Source organism: Saccostrea echinata, unplaced genomic scaffold, assembly GCF_033153115.1.
Source record: "Saccostrea echinata isolate AGI-Se365-2 ecotype Australia unplaced genomic scaffold, CSIRO_AGI_Sech_v1 ptg000004l, whole genome shotgun sequence".
Taxonomy (NCBI): Eukaryota; Metazoa; Mollusca; class Bivalvia; order Ostreida; family Ostreidae; genus Saccostrea; species Saccostrea echinata.
Window position 1 is genome coordinate 8,499,738 of NW_026889753.1, and position 23,594 is coordinate 8,523,331.

Consider the following 23,594-nt stretch of genomic DNA (forward strand, 5'->3'; position numbering starts at 1 on the left):
TGATGAAGGTATATTGCTGCATAATATTGTATTCATTTTTTTTTAAATATTGCGTTATGTATAAAGAAGATCATACGTGTGTTAATTTGTTGTGAAGTTATTATATTCAGGATATTTTCAGATGAATGCAAAACATTGTTTAAAAGTAACGTTGGTACGGTATACCATACGTGTAAAACTTTTCTAATATTCCCCTTTTATTAAAAATTAAACTTTGTTAATGATAAAGAAATTTAATAAATAATATATAATTAATAGCTACTTCAATGCATTAAGACAACAATTATAGGCCACAGAAAATAATTGTATTTCTTTTTTACATAACACATTCATTTATATGAATTGGAACTTTTTTTCTAGTGACCTCGGGCTTGTCCAAATGACCTTAGGTCAAGGACGTGACATTTTAGGTAAAGAGAACTTCTGTGTCAAGTATTAGTGTCTGTCTTACGAAGTAATGATTGTCAAACGCAATTCCACGGATGAACAGACTAAATACTAACAGTCAGTCTGACTAGTTGATACCCCCCCCCCCCTCCTTCCCTAAAAAGAGAATTTCAAAACAACTTGTAGTAAATATAATTATATATTATATTTCAATTAAACATTGTATAGTTTGTTTTCTTTTTTGAAAAATCGGAATTAGCTATGAAAATTAATGAAATTCAATAAAATTAATAAAACCAGATTCTAGGTCTGAAGGTGAAAGTTTTTCGAAGAGTTTTCATGGCAACGGAATGGATGATCAATCCAAAAAAAAAAATTTTTTCTAACACAGTTGCTTTACCACTTCCCAGAGTATTAATATTGACATTTCCTGAAGGCATTGTAAACGCTATAAAAAATACAATTATAGCCAGATTTCAGGTCTGGAGGTACAGGTATTTGAAGACCGTGTCCACAGCAACGGAATAGCTGATCAATTCAAAATATATTTTCTCAGTAACACAGTTGCATTAGCACTTCCCATAGTAATTAAATATAGCCATTTTCTGAACGGGAGCCAAATGGACTAAACCATTTAGTTGTTTTATGTAATATTTGATAATAATTTCTAGAATCGACCAAAATTGCCATACATACACTGTACTCCGGAGGGTGCGATCCTTGGGCCGATCTCTAATCCCCAAACATCCTAGATTACGTGGCCTATAACTACCTGAGATTAATCACTCAAGATAAAAGATTTCCAGTTTGTTTTACAGCCCAACGATCTTCGTTTTTGGTAAACACCATGGTAAACAGTTTTCCGTTTACTTCTTTGACAAATATACGTATTCTCACTTCTTTTCTGTAAATCTTGCTATTTCGCAATACAATATACAATAGACAGTATCTTTGTTACATTAAAGTTTTAGAATTCATAGAATTTAAAACTAACTATAACAATCTGGTTATATTATATGAATTTTAATTCATTACAATTTGACATTTTAAATTTGCTTAAATTTTTATGAAATTAATTTCCTTTTTCTTAATTTCAGTTTTGTTTAATTTCATCAAGTTTTCTTAAAATAATTTCAATTTTTATTTTTCTGTATCACAAAAAAATATACGCTTTCTTGAATCCATTAAATGCGGAATTTGAGCAATCTGTCACCTTTCGGAAATCAATTTACTCATGACAGATTGTGAAACAATTATTTTATCTACTAAATAAACTGTAAAATTCTTTTTTATTTCGGCCTTTTTGTTGGCAAATTCTTTGCGAGATTGGCTTGACACACTGCTATGTCACAGGTATTAAATTAATTGTACGATTTAGAATCTTGTTTATTTTGTTTCGGCTTCACCTAATCTTCCTATTGTTAAAAAACTCAAAACGGAAATTTAGCTAATTGACTTCATCACCTTTCGGCTCTTTGATAATGTAAGTAATCGGTGTCAAGCTTATCAAAAGAAATTGCCGACTTACCTGTTCGGAACTCTCTAGTCAGAGAAGGTAACTAAATTTTCCCGAAGTTTTGTAAACATTGTCTTTGGAGTTAAATGTTTCATTACAGTAGAAAAAGCGAGTAGCTATCCTACCAGGCTAATTTCCCCAAACTTCACAGACGAAAAAAGTCACTGTGAAATCTTCACTGAGAGGAGGAACTGTCTTTCCAGTATTAAAATCAGTTGTGTTATTTTTTTTAAAACTTTTTTGTGGTTCCTTTTTTTTATGCGAACCGTAGGTATTTGAAATCGAAGAAAATTTCATTTTCGTAGTTGAAAATGAAATGTATTTTTTTTTTCGAAATTTAGACGACAAGAATATTACTTGTAATCAGAGGTCTTTCTTCAGTCTACCATTATATGCATTTCCTCATACTTTCAAAAATTTTGCGCTAACAAAATCAGTATTTTCTAAACACCCTCTCATGAAATCTTCCGTATCACGGTGAAATACAAATTTGCTTTTTTGAGACGGTGCAAAATTTATTTTAATTAAGCAACAAATAAAATATGAAAGGCTATATTAGCGCCATTTTTTTGTCACCCTCGTCCTGTCAAACGGTACCATAGCTACTTGAAGGCAGATAATGAATATATATTGCTCATTTATTTGTAAACCTGAGAGAAATCAAAGTCGGTGCTTTTCGGAAAATGTACAATTGGATTGAAAATCGATACCATGGCTATGTCCATGACAGACGACAGTTCCAGCAGCTGTTTAATACGTCTTCTGGCTCGATCAGACTGGTAGATAGACTGTTAGGTTACTAATGAAGATGTGTTGAAGGTAGGTCCTTGCTTGTAAATTGTTTTATTTTGTCCAACTGAATCTCTCATTTTAGCTAATGGACGCTGCTGTGCCCTTAGAATTAATGATGTGCTTGAAACTTAGACTTAACAGTGAAGACATCCTTTTCAGTCAAAAGAGTTAATTACGTTAAACGTTTTTTAGCTACAGTATATATATATATATATATATATATATATATATATATATATATATATATATATATATATATATATATATATATATATGTCTGTGTGTGTGATTTTCATGTATGATTAAGTCTTGAACGCATTTTAATTGTATGCCCGTGGGTACATGTAGAATTGGTATTTGTGTGGGTTTTTCCCCCCGAATAAACTCTATCTCTTATGATAATGTCTTCAATATCATTTTTTTTTGCCCCTGCCCTGAAGTGGTGAAGTGGTTTACTCCTATCTGTCCGTCAATCTTTCCTTATAATTCCGTCATAGTTTTCCGGATTTATTTTATTTTTATTTATTTAATAATACTTATTTTACTTATATTATTTTTGCTGTGCTTGTAAATATTTTTTTGTGCTTGTAGATCATGAGCTGGTCTTTTGCATGTTTCTTTGTATTGATGACTTACAGTTCAAGCCTCTTGTTGATTGACCCCCTTTTTTTTTACCAAAGTTAAGGCCGCCTAAAACATTAAAAAGTTATAATTATATCCCCGCTCCGAGGGAGAGGGGGTATAATCTTTTACCCTTGTGAGTCGGTCTACCTGTGTGTCTGTCCGTAACAAATTCTCAGCAATTACTCACCGCAGATGCTTGAAATTTTGGCACATTTTTTGTCTTGGCATGCCATATGATAGGACTCATTTTTTACGAATCTGATGTCAACTTCCTGTCTATCCATGCGTCTGTCCGTAACAAATTCCCGTCGGATTTTTCTCGGCAACTACTCAAGGCAGGTTCTTGAAATTTTAGCACATTCTTTGTCTAGTCATGCAATATTGTGAGATTCATTTTTGTACAAATCCGATGTCAACTTCCTGTTTATCCATGCATCTGTTCGTGCCAAATTTCCTGTTTTCTCAGCAACTACTCATTGCTGATGCTTGAAATTTTAACACACCTCTTTTTTGAATATATCTGTATCTTGATGACTTACAAATCAATGTTCATGTACATTGACCCATGATATTTCCCAAAGTTTTGAAAATGATTTATTATTCATTAAGTTGTTTGAAACTGTGTTGTAATATTCAAGAAAAGAAAAGCAGCAATATGATATGATATTTTGTCTCGCTTCCAGATTTCAGTATTTTCATATCCTTATACTTCATTTTTTAAGAGAATGCTTGTCGTCGGCGGGGGATTTTGTGTTACACTGACACATTAATTATAATTAAAACACGATTTCTAAAAGCGAAGTTCTGAAATAACCTGAATGTGCTAAGCTACATGCTCCAAAATTATTTAATGGTAAAGGACCGGAGCTAAAATATCGTCATAGATTTCTGGACACATATTTTTCTATATATATATCAGATTTGTAAATCTCCCTCTCAAACTTGGATTCATTAATTAGTTGGCTTGTGTTTAGAAGACGGATCGCTTTTATGTTTTCATTTGGAATATCTTTCTTCAGACTTTGCTGAAAATACAGCTCAGGTTCCTATCAACAATGCTAGAAATGATATATATCATAATCAATATTTTCCTAAAAAAGTTTTGGTGAGAATAATTATTCGTAGACTTTGCATGACGACGAAAAAGTGACTCTGATTTTATTTAATCACAAGTTTAAATTCAGTGAACATAATATGTACATATAGTTCCTTCTCTGCATTTGTAAGGGTGACATAGATCTAGGTGGTTTAAAATACTTGATAAACTATGTATTGATGAGAAACATGTTAATTTTTTTTTGCCAAGCAGTCGGTACTTGCATTGAAGGAACAGTCATGTGTATCTTGAATGAGGCTATCAACCCAATGAGTATTTGTTAAATGTTGAAATAACCAACATAAATTGTACATCAATGTAACTGTGGCAGAGATTCAGCCCTTTTTTATGGGAATAAGCCATGCATACAACAGCTATGCATCCTTAGGCTAGAAGCATTTACACAATCTAACAATTGAAGGTTTATGTGTCAGTGATATGGCTGTCATTTCTGAAGCAACTTGTAAAAAAAATCGATAAACAACAAATATAAAAAGCCGAATACAGGAAAACCTTTAAAAACCATTCTGTCTGAGATGACTAGTTCTCGCTATAAATGATAGAAAAGCTGTAACCGTGACGAATCCATTTTTCATTTCTTTAAAAAGAGGATTTTCAAACGAGAAATATCAGCTTCAGAATATTAAGAGTAGAATATCGCCCTATACGGGGCCATCGACCTCTCCCATCCCATAATATTATAGCATATGTTTACAGATGCTTGGAATTTTGGCAGAAATAGAACAACAGAAAATTTAACAATCAATAGCAGGACGAGAGAACCATCTTTTTGTTTGTATCACAATCAAAGTACTGAAAGTATGCAGGAAGGAGGCATGAATAACATATTTTTTTGCTTTTTACAATTTCATTTTGTTGTACAAGCGAAATTGTTTAAAAATAAATTTAGTAATACGCTGTATCAGATATAATGAAACCCTTCTTTTATTTGCGTTTTCTACATAGTATGTTTTGCGTCCTACCTGTACATGTACATTGTTAAGGAGGAATGACATAAGTTTGAGAAAACGCTTTAATTTTTTTTAATCTGACAATATATTAACATACTAGATGAAATCCCGCGCAAGTGCGGGGAATTGAATTTTTACCACTACTGACTGATCAATTCCAATTTATTTAATATATCTTACAGTTTCTACTGACAATTATTACAGGCTTATAGCAGGAAGAAGTACTTTGTACAAATTCCCGTAGTTAGTTTAATCCAGTCTTAACAAGCCTGTCTGTTCGTTAATGGTTGTCCAGAGTACCCATAGGCCATATCTGGCTTCTGCTTCACCGCCACCATAGTTAACCGGTGTGCTGTGGCCTTGATCCAGGTTTCCATACTTCAAAGGTTAAACCAGGTGTAAATTCTAGTCCCTTAGTCTTATATGACTGATACTTTGGCCATAGATTCAGAGGTAAAAAAAGACATATGGAGAAATGGTGTGCAATTTATTCATGAGATTGCTTCCACGTGATTTATTCTCATAAATATTCATAAGATATTGCATATACTCGAAATTCCATTTATTTAAATTTTTATGTTAAAACCTGCAAGCCTGTTTTATTTTGTTTTGTCTTCAAGCCTCCGTCATAGTTATATGGGTAGAATTTTGTGTGACTAACAGCTGAAGACTCAGGATGCCGTTTTTGCGATATCAAGTAGGTCACACTGATGCAAGAAATTGCCATTTTCAAATAAAAAAGGCGGTCGTAACTCCTCATGAAATGGTAATTCATGTGTATTTTATAAAAATAGGTTCTCTCCTGCACCTCTTAATCGGCGGAAGAACTCTGTCAACTTGCAATAAACACTTATATTTCATCATCAAAAATGATAAAAACACCAATTATGTACTCTTTCCTTCATTAAAACAATATACTCTCGCTTCGAATTTTCAAATTGAAAAGGCGATCGCAACTTTCACTTTGGTATCAACAGTCTTGTCATTTCCGGTAGAAGATATTAAGAAGAATCAAACCATCGGCGGAAGAACTTTATCCGAAATAGTTAGGATATAAAAATTGTGATTTTTTTGTATTTTCTATATATATATAAACCTTTATGAAATCGGCCGCCATTATAGTTGCAATATGGCCGATATTCAAATGAGCAGAATGAACACCATTTCTCCATATGATATAAAATCATTTTATTGAACATTTATCTGATCTAGCACCTCTTCTGCTCATACTTGACAGTGACTGTTTTGCACTTCTGGTCATGGAGTTTTGAGGGATTTATTTCATGCTGGTATTTACAGCGACACATGGCCTTGTTTCATGCGGCCTCACCCGAAGAACCCGTCAAGTTTTGCAGTGGGGATCGGATTCCATGGCTCTAGAATAAAGTGGGACCTCTGAAAAACAAGTTTGTCACAGAAAAAAGAACATGGCAATTTTAGGCCAATTCGTATAATTATGCATTTCGAAGAACCTTCAATGAAATTTACTCATCTGTTTTCTGTATACCAGGTTGATGTATAAAAACGACAAATTTTAATAATCAGCTTTGATTTTAAATATGGAACGGTTAATCTGAAAGTAAAGAAATCATGAAAGGGATACACTTCAATATAATTCTTTTCACGACGGTTTGCTCTCTTGCGCTGAAGGATGAAAAGCTGTAGATATTGGGGCAAGACCCAAGTACGATGAACTTAAGAAATGAGAAAAATTGCGGAGAACAGATGCAAAATACTTCTATGTCATGAAACAACGAAAACTTAAAAGAGATAGAATTTAATGTCTGTTTTTATGTTTTTGTTTGTTTTGGGAAAAAAAGCTATTATATAAGGGAGGGAACTGTAGAAGAGTTGCGATAGAACAGAATACCTTCAAGGAGATTGAAAATCCATAGTGTAAAAAGGACATATATGCTACATTTATTTTATATTTCATCAAAAAAAATTATGTTCAATTCTCGGACTACAGGCTATATCTTGTCCTGTAATCGATTGCAAGTGACATTTGTTGTAATGACAAAGATGTTTCAATTAAATAGGGTTTTTGTTGTTAACTGTTAATCATTAAAGTTTATTACGATGGAAGACTTGCTTCTGAAGATCAACATCTACTTAAGTTCAGATATAGGGTTCAGATTGCTTAAAAATAGAAGGTCTAAAGCAACAAAAGTGAAAAAAAAAACTTCAAAAGTGTGGACATTTTTAATTTACTGTTGACAGTATTGAATGATCAATTGTTGAGACGTCAAAATGGAACCTATGTTTAGCGTCCGCATGCGCCTTGGTTTTTGGCACCGAATATCAGAAAAAACAAACAAAGCAGGAGTCCTGAAATTGATTAATGTGCTGATCGAAATCTGAGGATTTTGTCAATTTCTCTTAATGTCAGCTGTATACAGTATGTCATATAATGTATATTTTATGTATTTAGTACCCTTTATTTTGCTAAAGAATGGATCTCTCTTCAAGACAAATATATTCATAAAATTAAATCCTTAAAATGATGTCATTTTTTAATACTATAAAGCTTTTGTTTTATTTTTTGGCTTGTGTGCATTTGTGAATAGGTAGGTAGTTTTTTGAACGAAGGGTGGACGCTAAACAGATAAAAAAAAAACTTGGAATGGCCTGAGCATATAAAACTCTATCTTTTTAACTCTACTTGTCAAAATCAGGATTTCGCTGTGTCCAGTGTCAAAAACGCTACTACGACAGTTTCTGTCCGATTTCAATAAAACTTTGTTCAATTTTATGTCATTACACTAAATTACTTAATTATACTTCTGCAAATTAAAAGTTTGGGGAGGGGTATACAAGAGTAGCCTTGTTTCTTTGTCTTTATATGCGATCGCGTCCGAACAATAACAACGTAATGCAGAAACAGACGAAGCCAAAACTCAAACAAATTGTTTTCACACACTAGCAAAGATCACGCATCTACAGAACTGAAAATGGTTGAGTATTGAATATATGAAAGTTTGTGCAAAAGAAATAAACGGTAGCTTTTAACTCTACTGGTCAGAGACCAGAAGAGCTTATGCGATAGTAAGGTGTCCGTCGTCCGTCCGTCTGTCTGTAAACAATTTTTCAAAACGCTACTTTTCCTACAGTTTTAGTCTGATTTCAATATAATTTGGCACACAAGTAGACTACACTAAGATACATAATTTAGTGCATCGGTTTTTGATTTCGATGAACGGTGTTGTCATGGTTACTAAAAATAGACATTTCTGTGAAATTCCTTTAGAACCCTACTCCTTCTACAGTTTTGGTTTGATTTAAATATAACTTGACACACAAGTAGACTACACTTAGATACATAATTTAGTGCACCGGTTTTTGATTTCGATGAATGGTGTTGCCATGGTTACTAAAAATAGAAATTTCTGTGACATTCCTTTAAAACGCTACTCCTCTTACAGTTTTGGTCTGATTTCAATATAACTTGGCACACAAGTAGACTACACTAAGATACATAATTTAGTGCATCGGTTTTTGATTTCGATGAACGGTGTTGCCATGGTTACTAAAAAATAGATATTTCTGTGAAATTCTTTTAAAATGCTACTTCTCCTACAGTTTTGGTCTGATTTCAATATAACTTGGAACACAAGTAGACTACACTAAGATACATAATTTAGTGCATCGAATTTTGATTTTGATGAACGGTGTTGCCATGGCTACTAAAAATAGAAATTTCTGTGAAATTCCTCCAAAACGCTACTCCTCCAACAGTTTTGGTCTGATTTCAATATAACTTGTCACACAAGTAGGCTACACTAAGATACATAATTTAGTGCATTGGTTTTTGATTTCGATGAACGGTGTTGCCATGGTTACTAAAAATAGAATTTTTTTGCGAAATTCCTTTAGAATGCTACTCCTCTTACAGTTTTGGTCTGATTTCAATATAACTTGGCACAAAAGTAGACTACACTAACTTAAAGATACATAATTTAGTGTATCGGTTTTTGATGAACGGTGTTGCCATGGTTACTAAAAATAGAAATTTCTGTGAAATTTCTTTAAAAGGCTACTCCTCCTTCAGTTTTAGTCTGATTTCAATATAACTTTGCGCACAAGTAGACTACATTTAGATACATTATTCTATTTATTGCTGCGTGTTGCAAAGTTTCAAATCCAAGTGATACTTTTCCTTTGTAATATATACTGACCAGTAGAGCTACAGTCTCATCAGAGACTTCTGGTTAATGAAATCCTCCGGAAAAAAAATCAAAATGATTACAATTGCTGATCGAGGTGTATTTACAGTTTTTGAAATTAATTTTGATCAAAGTATTTCATTGTGTAATAAAATTTCCTCCAAATGAACATAACTGGTAAATTTTTAATTTATCCCTACATTTTTAGGCATATACATGTACATGTAGTTACAAAGAAAGATAATTCTTCACCTGCAGGTGTTTAAAGGGAAATTTCCGTATCTATTCCCAAGAACGATTTCAGCTCTAAAAATGAATTTAAAAGAAAACATTCAAAAGTTAAAAACAATACAAAAATATTCTCTTTTTTCATAATAATGTTATTTTTCTCTCAGAGGTTCAATACTTTGAGCGATGACGTCACAACTGCATCAAAACAAAAATTTACGAGGATGTTACAGAGGACAGATTTTTTTTAAAGTTACATTATCTATTGTTTATATAAATATGCAAATAAATATCCACAGAGCAGTATACAGTGAATTCTTTACACACACACATCGGATTAAACTGGAATTATGAGGAAGGAATATGAAGGCTGCTTTAAGAGTAGATAATTCACTACATTAAGACGACACGATTTGTAGTAAGATAACGAACTGGCGTTAAGAAGCAAACATCATGTATACTGTATGTGATTTATTGGAAATAAGTTGGATTAATCAGTTCTGCTGATTTAATGATCATCGATTTTTTTTCCGATGAAGACGAGCAGCCGTGCCCTTATCAGGTCAGGATTTCCTCTCACATTCTTGAAAACACCACAGAATGCAAATATAAGTAATAATCAGTTAGTTATAGTTATTTCAGTGAACATGGTGTTATGAACATCTTGAGCTCTGCAGACATATTTACAATAACGCCCTAACAGTTGTCATTGAATATGTCTCCAGAGCTAATATTATTCATAACCCTATGTTCACTGAAAAACATTGTTCATTTCTTACATCATGTTCATTTTTTGACGATTTTGAGTTATGCATTCGATTGAAAGAGATAGCAATATACTGCACTGACAGGTGTATCTAATTGCAGTTTAAATCTTTGCAATTCTTTTTCTTTTCCTAATGGAAAATGCAATTAAATTTGACCAACAAAAAGTTCTAAACTTTACACCGTCCCTCCCCCGCTGTTTCCCAACCAAAATTAAGCTTCCTTATAGCTAATACCCGCTTTATAAATACATGTGTTTTATGGCCAGTCTGTTTGCTTATAAACTCTTCACTGCTGGGACTTGAGATCATGTTACAAGCAGTTTCATTAAAGCAAAGTGATAAACAACAATCTTCTACATCAAATATTACTCTCTGTCAAACTGAAAGTAGACGTACTGTAAATTTTCCATCGCTAACTTTTCTTATTTATGTAGTAATATTCCAATATCACCTGCATATGATGTGTTTTATCTCCAAACTTATTAGATACTTAAGGATATGCTCTTAACACTTTCGATTTTTAAACATAGGCAGACTACTGACAATGAAGTTGGTGTTACAGGGGTTTCAATAATCACGTTTAATGTCAGCATTTCATAAATTCTATGGTCATTATAATGACTTTGTTAACAGATACATCCTATCACTGTTCGTATTTTGACTGACATATTACAAACCAATTGTTAGGCTTTTGATTTTATTATAAAATTTGATAACGGATTAATTTGTCTACTTGATCAATAAATGGGACTCATTCAGGGGATATTTCTGCTCCCAGGCACCTGATCCCTCCTCTGGAATTTATAAGAGTCCGTGTTTTATGCCCCGTTTACACATTTGTTCATAGGTTTTTTTTTTCCAGATCCATCACTGTTCGTTATCTTCACCTATTTTATACAAATGAAATATATGGAGATAATGAACAGTATTCAAGCTCAAAAGTCCATTAAACATTACAAAATAGGTGCAGAGCAAACACGGACCTCCAAAACATCAGAGGTGGGATCAGGTGCCATGGAGGAGTGAGCATCCCCTGCCGACCGGTCACACCCGCCGTGTGCTCCTTGTCATGATCGGGAAATAACGGGAAAATCCGTCGACAATTCAGTGTGTAAATAATGGCCTAACAATTAGTATGAAAAACGTCAGTCAGCATTTGACTCAATGATAATTTGTAATTGCTGACAAGGTCATTGTATCGACCATAGAATTTACGAAATGATGACTTTAAACGAGACTGCTGATACTGATGCTGAGACGGCAAAGAAAGGATCGGGTAGTGTAATATTCAGAAGTCAAATATGTGTCTTACGTAAGGCACAGAAAGTACAGAACAGTCAATAACTTAAATAAACAAATAAACTAATGTGCTAGTTAGACTTACTCGACACACAATTGAACGAAAAAACTTTTTTTGAAGGGAAAGGGTGTTTTTATGATAAAGGGAAGTACCTTCCTTCGCTATCGAACTGTCTTAATGCAAAGTGAATGCATATTAAGCTCCGTAGTTCTTAACATGTTATGACAGATTAACAAGAGGTTTCCAATAAATAGTAACAAAATTATGCGCATGTGTGCGCATATAGTTACATTTGCTAGATGCCTGACAATCATTGTTATCGGCGAAAGAATGATACCCAACAAAACAAGTAAAACAAGTATTGACGAAAAGTCAATACATGTATTAATTTTTCCATACAAATCCGTCTTGAAGTTTAAAATCATTTCCTTCTTCAGCAGCAAATGTAGCTGCAGAAAAGTATCTCTCCAAAAAAAAAAAAATGAAAGACCGGAGAGCTTCAGTACCACCAATGGAAAAACTGTATATTTATTGCGCACAAAAAGTTTCGCTCGGTTTTGGATTTATTTCTCCAAATTCTTACTTCAAATGCACAAATGCTCGATTTCAAAAAAGAAATCCTTGGACCTCTACCAACACAGGCACTTTACGTTACATATTTTTTCTTATTAAAAATATATATAACCCCATACCTAATAATTCACAGATACACATCGCCACAGTCTTGCATTTTTCTAAGTCAGTCACATCAACTTGCTTTTTCGTCTGAAACTCCGTAAATATTAATTCCCTGCAACCGTATTCACTTTGTGGTGAGTGCAACCATAGGGGCGCATTACATGTGCAAATAGTAAAAAAAAATCTCTCGTCAAACTCAATCTACTGCTTCAACAATCCGAGAAATTGCTAAAAGGGGGGTGGAAATTTACATCAATATTCTAATGGAAATTCCGTATTGGTCAGTTCTTGGGTGGATCTAAAGCAGCGTGCTGTAATAACTTAAAATTAAGCAAAGGTATTTCCATATAAAAATGAAAGAAATGGAAAATTGGGGAAATTAAAACATCTGTTGTAAATATATCTTTTAAAATATACAGGTCGTCTCGTTTGACAGTCTATTTGGGTTGGGGAGGGGGGGGGGAACGCATAAATTACGAAATAAGGTTAGCCCTTTCTAAGCATTAAACAGCAAGCTACCTGACTATATATTTATTTGAATAAAAAAATACGTTATGTCAAATGCCTGAGTGTGTCTATCAACTACTTTCTGATCCGCCCCACTCCTCACAAACTCTTGGCCTACCATAGACTGTACTTTCACTTGAAAGGTGTGATTGGACTCGGTTGCTACGGCTTGACCAATCCGCTATGGTTTGCAAGGCTTGAATTGAAAGTTATTGAGAACTATCTTTGTTCGGATGTTCTCCGAGTAGTTAGAGCTCGCATCCTTAAGACATAATTTTACAAGTAAATAGCGATGGTTTCATTATTTTTGAAATTTTGATTATGCTGATCTGGATTTAATGTAACTAGGTGTATAATTCGAGATATTTATCCCCGCACTCTTTTCAACAGCTCTGTGAATAATTCTTAAATAGTTCAAATTTAAAATTCTATTCATTTTTTCGTATGGTACAATATAGAAATATGAAAAAGTTTGAGAGCAGGACAGGCCATGGGTTTTTGATAGGGATGTCAATTTTGTCAATAATTCATATTCGAATATTCAATGAAAGTATTCGAATATATTCGAATATTCGATAAGATAAATAAAATTTGGTTTATTTCAAATGTACATCATTATACTCTCATGGCAGGTTTTGTGTCGGTATTTGGAAGTAAAATTGGATATTGACTTTTGTAAGTGTACAATAGGAATTCTACATTTTATATTTGTCAATGTTTAAAATAAATAATTGAATTAAGTGTATACAACCGAAATATAGATTAAACAAATGATATCTATACAAGCTCAAACTTTTAACGTTTAACCAGGGGCAAGATTGTCGTTTACTCTTCAGTTCCCGATAATGATTTTAAAATTTTAAAATTAATATTTAACCCAAGATAATCAAGTAATTGATGCATTATTCTGAAATTGAGCCCTTTACAATATTACAGGATGATTCTATCAAAGATGTAATTCAATGATCAATAAAATTTATTCATAAGTACATCCTTCACGTCTCTTAGACATTCAAGAAAGGTTTCATTTTGTTGTCCTCGATTCTAGATCCGATCATATTAAACTCCTGAAAATACTTTTTGTATTATACATTAATAGTTCTTGTTTATTTCTTTTATACCTTACTCAAAATGATAATAATTTGGAAGATCTATAAGAAAGTAGCGAAAGGAATCAGGGGATCGCTAGTAAATAAAACGGGGATAATTCCAGCACTGTTCTAATTGAAATGTATTACCTTTTTGTGAAATCTGAAAAACACCGAATATTCGAATCTCAATTTCATATTCGAATATTAACTCATCGAATGAATATTCGAATGTTCGAATATTCGTTGACATCACTAGTTTTTGCACAAAAAGCGGAGTTATTTCGCCTCTCCCGTCAAGTGGACTTCTGTATAAAAGTGTTGTAATGTAGAAAGTAATGTAAAAATGTCCACATACTGTATAGTTTAAATTGATACATCATTTTTAACATTTGGAATATTCAAAAGGTTACTAAGGCATGTACATACTTTATATATAAAGTGAATGAAATATGAAGATAACGAAAAGCATTCAAGCTCAAAGTCCATTAGACATACAGAAGCAGAACAAACATGGACCCCCCAAAACATTAGAGAAGGGATCAGGTGTCATGGAGGAGTGAGCATCCCCTACCGACCGAATGAAAATTGTATTTAATTTCTTAATCTTCCTATTTGTGTTTTGTAGATTTTAGACATGGAAACCGATGGGCTTACCTGGGATGAACAAGAATCTCATAAAGAGGAGACAGAAGACCGATCTACTGTACAATTTCTTTCTGTTTCAAACTCGTCAATTATTCAGTCAAAATGTAGTTTGACCGAAAACAACTCTGAAAATAATAGGGATGGCCAAGCAAGAACAAACACCCGGAAGCCACAGAATTACATGTGTTTAGCTTTGATCACTATCCTTTGCAACTGTCCTTTCGGTTGCGCAGCAACTGTTTTCTCTCTTCTGTCGTCGAAGAGTTTCATTGAAGGCAAGCAGAAAGAGGCTGTTCAGAGAGGAAACATTTCCAAGTGGATCTCGATTGTTGGGCTCGCTGTATCTGTTGTCGTGATTCTGTTCATTATTGTATATGTGGTCGCCATTGTCCCTAATGTGATCGACAATGCACACGATCTTCTGAACAATTGAAAAGACGGTCAGTAACATTGCCAATCAAAGATAGAGAAAAATAACAATCAACGGTGGATAAATTAGGACCATGAGATGTTTCAATTTCTATGCCACAAGACTATCATCTGGTCTGGGTATTGTAATAAATACTCAAGGAAAAGCTGTATAAATAGATCAATTTGTCATTCTGCTATTAATTTAGAGTAAGCAAAAAAAAAAAAAAAAAAAAAATTGAAATATATATCATACTATACATGTACGTCCACATCATCATGCAATAGCATGTGAAACAGAAAAGTAAATTAAATAATCATCAAGACGATACATTTTTTTTATTTGAATTTAAAAATATTTCAATCTTTCAGATTGATTATTAGTAACTAATTATACGAGTAAATAAGCATTTTGTAGTTAAATGATAGCAAGTAATGAGAATCTTTCAACGACATTATGAAGCATAACAATGAGCAGAATTGAGATCACATAAAATCAAAATTTAAATGAAATACAGATACCAAATATAATAATGAATTACTAGAACCCAATGCCCCCCTGCTTTTAAAAAAATAATGAAATACTGAGAAATAAAACAACAAAAACATCTAAAGTAAAACGAAATAAAATGTCAAGGATTTAACCATTTTCCTTTCAACAGAAATATCAAATTACTAGAACCCAATGCACTCTGCTAAAAAAAATAATGTAATGAAATACTGAGAAATAAAACAACAAAAACATCTTAAGTAAAACGAAATAAAATTTCGAATGATTTAACCAAATTCCTTTCAACGGATGAACACTTTCGATGCATATATTTCGTGTGCGAAAATAAATATTGTCAGTAGAATGAAATTTATCATCAGGTATGTGTATTATCCTACGACAAACATTGTGTGAATAAGCACAACACATGCACAAAATCCCATAAGGAAGACAGGGACGCAGGACATCGCCACAGACAACATAAACCAATCTGAAAAAGGGGAAAATAAAAATCATTAAGTATCATAATGGCATGTCAAGCGTTGCACTAACTTAACTATCTTAACTATGGCATGTAAAGCGTAGTACCATTCGATCTATCTTAACTATGGCATGTAAAGCGTTGCACCATTCGATCTATCTTAACTATGGCATGTAAAGCGTTGCAATATTTGATCTACTCCATTTGTATTCTTTAAATTTCATTTGTATTGTATATTTCTTATATTGTATAACTTAATTTATTTCGTTATTTAAATTGCATAATATATTTTTTTTTCAATTTCTTAAACCGTTCACGGTAGCTCATGATCAGTCAGTAGAGCGCTCGCTCCGTGATCGGGAGGTCGTGAGTTCGAATCTCAGCCGCGACTGACCTAAGTCGATAAAAAATGGGTAGCAACTGTTCTTTCGCCATGCGCTCGCCATGCCCTCAGCACTTTGAAGTGAAAGTTGCGGGTCCTTCGGATGAGACCTTGAAAACCGAGGCCCCGTGTCACGGCAGATGTTGGCACGATAAAGAACCCTCACTGCTCAATGGCCCTGAGTGCCGAGTAAAGGTCAAAATTTGAAGCCCTTCACCGGTATATGTATGAGTGAAAAATTCTCGAATGGGACGTAAAAAAACATACAATCAATCAATCAATTTCTTAATATGCTCAATTAATTCGTATATTTGATAACAAAAAATTTGTATTCTGTAAAGGTAATGTATAAAAACCTGCTCTTAGGAATTTTTTTCTTAGCTTAAGCTAAGGCAGTGAAGTCATGATGCTACGTAAAATTATTAAACTAAAATATTTTTATCAAAGGTATGTATTTCACATTTGGAAATTACAGATAGAAAAAAAGATCTTGAACATGTAGGAAAATATTCGACATTACACTTACTTGGTGGTTCGTATCCAGCTGCTTTCGCTGGTTTCTTCACATTGACTAGTAATATTCCTGTAGTTTTATCTGCACTGTCGTCACAACAGAGTTTCACCATGTAAGAGTTAATGTCTTTGTAAGAAAAGGCGGGATTTGAAGTGGTCAAAATGGAAAATATACCACGTGATGAACCAGCAGTTGAGTTTCCAGTTACGTTAAAATTTGTAGAACTGGGTAATACAGTCTCTAACAAGCAACAAACTTCATCACCTGAAGGATCTTCCACAACTGTGGAGTATAAAACCGTTTCTCCGCCCGTCTCCTCGGCAACAGACATGGAATTTGGCAGATCTAGTATTTCTGGTGGCTGAAACCAACGTAAGATAAAATAGTACAGAGCATATTTATCCCCCTTGATTACAAATGAATGAAGACTTCACTTTGATCCATGTATGCATCATGTTCTGGAAATCATTTAAATCTACCGATTATCAATTGTAATAACATATTCTTTTATGAAACATTAATGCCCCCCCCCCTTACATATGACAAAACTGTAATTGTGGCAAAGACTAGAGTATTAAGATGCAAAATAACCCATTTATTTCGCATAAAATTAAAACACAGTTGAAAATAAGACAGCTTGTAACAATTAAAAACCTTCTTCAAATAGAATAACGTTACTTCGTAATAAACTACTTACGCCAAATAAATAGTTTCCCATGCTGTATATACGAGGGATGCCCCAGATTCAATATTTTTTGTTTCACTAATATTATAAAGTTAAAAATAAGAATGTACCATAATCAACATTTTTATGCCCCCGTATCAAAGATTTCGGGGGTATATAGTTTTGTGCCCTGTCCGTCCGTCTGTCTGTCTGTCTGTTTGTCTGCCAAAACTTTAACCTTGCCCATAACTTTTGATTGGTTGGTGCTATGGCTTTCATATTTCACATGTGTATTCCTTGTGACAGGACCTTTCTTTGGGTACCACCATATTTGACCTTTTGATCTTGAACCAGTTTTGCAAAATTTTGCCAAACTTTAGCCTTGGCCATAACTTTTGAACAGTTGATGCTAGGGCTTTCATACTTCACATGTGTAATTCTTGTGACAAGACCTTTCTTTGGATACCAAGTACTTTGACCTTTAGACCTTGACCTAGGAGTTTGACCTACTTTTGTAAAACTTTAACCTTGGCCATACGTTTTGAACGGTTGGTGCTAAGGCTTTCATACTTCACATGTGTAATCCTTGTGACAAGACCTTTCTTTGTATACCAACAACTTTGACCTTTAGACCTTGACCTTGGAGTTTGACCTACTTTTGTAAAACTTTAACCTTGGCCATAACTTTCGAACAATTAGTGCTAGGGCTTTCATATTTCACATGTGTAATCCTTGTGACAAAACTTTTGTTGAATACCAACAACTTTGACCCTTTTGACCTTGGAGTTTGACCTACTTTTGGAAAACTTTAACCTTGGTCATAATTTTTGAACGATCGGTGCTTCGGCTTTCATATTTCACCTGTGTATTTCTTGGGAGAAGGCCTTTCCTTGGGCACCATTAATTTTGACTTTGACCTTGATGTTTGACTACTTTTGAAAAAAACTTTAACCTTTTCCATATCTATTCAATGTTTGCTGCTAGGGCTTTCACATTTCACAGGTTTATTCCTCGAGACAAGACCTTACTTTGGGTACCAACATATTTGATTTGCATTTGAGAAAGTTTAACCTTTGCTAAAAAGTTGCCATACGGGGGCATCAGTGTTTCACAAACACATCTTGTTTTTTTACTTAATTCGCAGAAAGAGCTAAATCCACGAAGGGGCTAAATCGGCCCAGTCATCAAAATAAATGAAACTTTCTCAAATAAAACTCTAAGATTTGTATGCTGTAAAACAATTTATTTTTTAACAATATCTTTTCTGGTTTTCTTTTTACATTCGTTTAACTTTGGTATTGTTTTCCTTATTAATACTATCACGTCATTACGTTGACGATACATACTTTAACGTCGTGACGTTGACATTCTGTATAAGACAGTAACATATGTACGTTAATGGAATAAAAATAACCAATATAGGCTCTTCTTTAATATTTTGTAAAATTTTACTATGAATTTTTCAAAAAGTTCTGAAAAGTTTTGGTTTATTTTTTAATTAAAGCTATTTGTACTCTAAAGAAATGCCAAATATTTGTTTTATACAAGTTGACTGTTGTCTGGTATAATCGTTGATACATGTAACACGTTTTAGATAAAAATAAGAGAAACGTTAAGTTTAAAACAAACACAAAATGTTAATCCGTCATATTTGAGTAAAACTAAATTAATGTAGTAAAATATATACTATAGTAGCCATGGATAAGGATTTTATCATTCTTAAATGTGTTATTGTATGGTCATACGGTGTACAAACAAAAAATATACGGTTTTTTTTTTTCAGAAAACACACGAGTACTCTTTAATAACGAAAACATAAAATTAAAATGAAAAGTTGCATTAAAAATGAATACGTTTGAAGTTACCATCTATTTTATTGTCTTTTTGAAAATTTCGTTGCACTTCCGAAAATTATGGCATTTCCCGGACATTTGAAATGAAATTGTAGTTCATACATGTAATACACGTAAAATAGTGACGTTTTACGACAATCCTGCGCACCACAGATTGTCAGGAAAGAAGCCACTACAGACTTTTAAACATGAGTGATGCAAAGTATCAAATCGGCCGCAAAAAAATTATTTTCCAACCAAAACACAAGATTTCCAAAGTATTTGAATTTCAAAACGAATCCTGAAGTTAAAAAAAAAAACAAAAAGATAAACGGAAATGGCACATATACCACTTTACACAATGTAAATCACTTAATCGAAATAAGGTTCACTAATTATGATAACTATGTTATATCATCAAAGAGAAACTTTTTTTATATACCCACAATAGATGTGAAAAGAGATTTCAGATGATAAAAACGATCAAATGAATTATTGATAACTAATCGTTTTGTTATCATATTATCATATCTTACACACTCCCATGTTGTGGAGTACGTATTATAAACCCTTTTAATAAAATCATAAAGTAATGATTATCTGGTGAGAAGTGAAAATTACATTGAAACATACCAACATCTAGGACTTTCATATAGTTCAAAACCAGTTTTAACATTTTACTCATAATTTTCATATATTTAAAATAACGTTCCGTTTCTCCATGTACAATTTCTAACACAACTACAAATAGATAGGCGATAATGAGTACAGAAGACGATAAAATAATCATAATATATATACATATTTAACTTGGACGTTTTCGGATCGTTCTATTTGTAATTAAACAAAAATATACGAAAAACAGCTACTGGCAGTAGTAAATGGCTATCATTACAGACCGTCGAAAAAAAAATTATAGACCACATGTCGAACGACATATTACCACCCCCATACCCCCCCCCCCCCCCCCAATACCATGTTCAAATGCCCGATCTATGAAGGTATATTCTATATAGACGTCCTTTCAAAAAAACACATATGATAGACAAGCAAAATTACCGGTAGCAGTTATATCCGTTAATAATAACAATAATACATTAAGGATACATGGCCGTAGGAACCGGGGGGGGGGGCCATGCCCCCCCCCCCCCCAATAATTTTGCCGATATATAGAATACTATATAAAACAAAGCTACTATATGCTTGTGTCCCGTCAATAAAAACGTCTGATGCCCCCCCCCCTTTTTTTGGCTTGTCAAGGAATTTTGGTATTTGATAGTGTCCCCAACTGAAAATGTATGGATGTGCCTCCCCCTCCCCCCTAACTGAAATTGCTACCTACGGGCCTGGGATCTATAATAAATTTATGCAATGACTGAGTCACGAAAAATCAATCGTTTTTTAAATAAATTTTTATCAAGGAGATTGAAAAAAAAATAAAAACTGCTATTGAATTTATTTTTTATACTATATATATACTATATATATATATACGTTCAAGGACTAATATAATTGGCATTGTTATTTATTCACTTTACTACTTTCTTGTTAAAATAGCAGCAGTAATTGGTCGAACTGTTCCACGTATTTAATGAGTGAGGGTGAGAATCCCGAAACCCCCTCCCCCAATAACCCCTGTCTTTTCTTTTCTTTATTTTTTGTAAATGTAACAGTTTTCTTTTCTTTTTCTTTTTTTATTTTTTTGCTTCTTATTTTATATCAATGTTCGAATCCCCCCTTTATGAATTTACACTACTACATGTATAAACATGCTTACTAATCTTGGTTGCCCTCTCTCCCTTGGGCCTGTTACATTTAAGCGGAGTAACTCAAAATAGAAAGAGATAGCAAGTAGCCTCCCTTTGACATTTTTTCATGTGTTGGCTAGGTCACAGCATGCATGCGATACTGAAATTACTTAAAACCTAAAAGACTTGTCACTGCCTTGGTAGTAAGTTATTCGTTTATACAATGTAGGACATTTTTCTTATAGAGGCCTATCACAAAAATTACACGCGATCTGTAAAATCAATCTATTGTTTATTTGATTTGTCAACTCGAATTTTCTAGGTTCAGTACTTCGTAACATAATTTATGTTAAGAGGTCTCGGATCAGTAAAGGTTTTCACTAATAAATATTAATTAATCTTTTGTCTTAAAATGCCACTGGCAATTTCTGAAACGCATGTTGGGTATCATGGGTATGGTTTATAATTATAATACATGTACATGTAGTTATGATAGACTCTACTGCGTAACATTAACCATTTGTACATGCTGTCGATACAGACTTCACGACATTTATGTTTTGTAAGGTGGCAAAACAATCAAATACGTCTTGGTAGTTGCATCCGATGTAATTTGTTTAATATTCTAGGCTATTCCGACACGGCCACTCAGGAGAAAATAAAGATGTAGCCTACATGTTTCTCGGGTGATCTCCCTTTGATTACATAGTGACCATGGTGACGAGGAGCCGGGAGTTGGAAAACAAATTCAAAGCATAAATAAATAGGCAGAGGAAAAGAGTACACATTATTATTTTTTTTTTAACATTTCAGTATAATGATGAGTAAAATATAGATCAGCCACTCGAAGGAAAAGTCTTGGGTCAGGACTGAGGCACGTAGGCCTAGTACACAAAATGTCGACATTATTGCATCTATGCAGTCATGCCTAGCGAGAGTTTTTCGAACTTTTTTGCACCACAACACAAAATAACTTATAATAAATATAACAATCGCATTTCAAAACTTTTTGATATTTACAAAAACAATATAGAATAATTTTCTTTTCTATTAATGTAGGGTAATCCCCGTTATTTTCACTGTGTGAATCGAACGAAAAGCATTAATTTCGATGTGGCCACACCCCTCGAACAAAATAAAAATATACTTTATTTATTCATATTTTAATCCTCTTTTCAATGTTATAAATTTTATTTTGTTCGAAGGTTGTGGCCACAGCAAAAATTTGAACCAAAGACGAAAAAAATGCTTTATTTTGATAAAAACAAGCAAAGTGCACGTGTTTAGACGTTTTCTGTACAAATATGACGTCATCAAATAAAAAAAATTGGCATATACTATTTAAGTTTTGATACCCAAGGATAATATTTCTATCGTTAATTTTTTTTTTCTTCCTCTAAGTTTAATTTTCTTGAAAAAATAGGCCGATTTAGCCCCTTCGTGGATTTAGCTCTTTCAATAAAATATCTCTATGAATAACATTTTTATCCTTGATCAACGAATCATTCAACATAACTGTCGGCGCAACACCGACTATGTCAAAACGTACATGTAGCTCGTGAAATTTTTGAATTTGTTCAGGAAACGTGCATCTTTAAAAATTTATTCGAAGCTTAAATTTGTTACTGCATTTGATTTTCTTTTAGATATCAAGTTATCCATTTCACACATGCGACAGTTAAGACTAAATCAAGGAATTAAATTCTTTTAATAGACAATATCTCAGTCATAAATCTAACTGCTCGCACAGTTAACGGCGATCTCCACTTATATGACGTCCAGTTCTAGACTGTTGTAGGTCTACTAAACGCTTCTTCCATAGGATAAGTAGTCCATCTTTGAACCTCTTTTACCATGTATAAACCTGTCACCGATACATGTGTTTGTGTCGTTCCATGGTTCCCAGCTCTTCCCGTATGAACAGGGGCCATATCCCGCTCCACACAGTACTGAGTGATAATTTGGTGCGCCGCATTATCGCCCGACGTCGCCATTTTTGACAATATCTAACTAATAGTGTTTGTGCATATAACGTCACATTTTTCTTATTTATAATGTCAGAGTATTGATTTTTTTTTACATACGAGTACTCTAGATCATTCAGTTTCTATGGATGTAATTTTGGTCACATTATATTTCCATATAGCCGGATAATAAAAGAAAACATCACTGTCAGAGCATTTTTAGAAAGTCAAGAAATTGCCATGCACCGACCATCGATATTAAACAACCTATAAATACTATTTCTAAATGCATATAACATTACAACCTTATATTATTTAGCTAAAATGATGAAAATATCATTTCCCA

At 33.3% G+C, this 23,594-nt stretch overlaps 1 protein-coding gene and 1 long non-coding RNA gene across 2 annotated transcripts in view; one reads left to right on the forward strand and one right to left on the reverse strand.

Moving 5' to 3' along the window:
- Positions 1-2,646: 2,646 nt before the first annotated feature.
- LOC133179459 (uncharacterized) lies at positions 2,647-15,502 on the forward strand. The gene is made up of 2 exons (XR_009720126.1): positions 2,647-2,722; positions 14,746-15,502. It is a non-coding gene; the product is annotated as an uncharacterized LOC133179459 (long non-coding RNA).
- A 65-nt stretch (positions 15,503-15,567) lies between these two features.
- LOC133179124 (collagen alpha-5(VI) chain-like) overlaps positions 15,568-23,594 on the reverse strand; it is a 284,568-nt gene continuing 276,541 nt past the window's right edge. Inside the window, exons 20-21 of the mRNA XM_061313870.1 lie at positions 17,053-17,401; positions 15,568-16,153 (exon numbers count right to left, since the gene is read on the reverse strand). Coding sequence (XP_061169854.1) covers positions 16,053-16,153; positions 17,053-17,401 — 450 coding nt within the window. The 3' untranslated portion in view covers positions 15,568-16,052. The remainder of the gene's footprint in view (positions 16,154-17,052; positions 17,402-23,594) is intronic.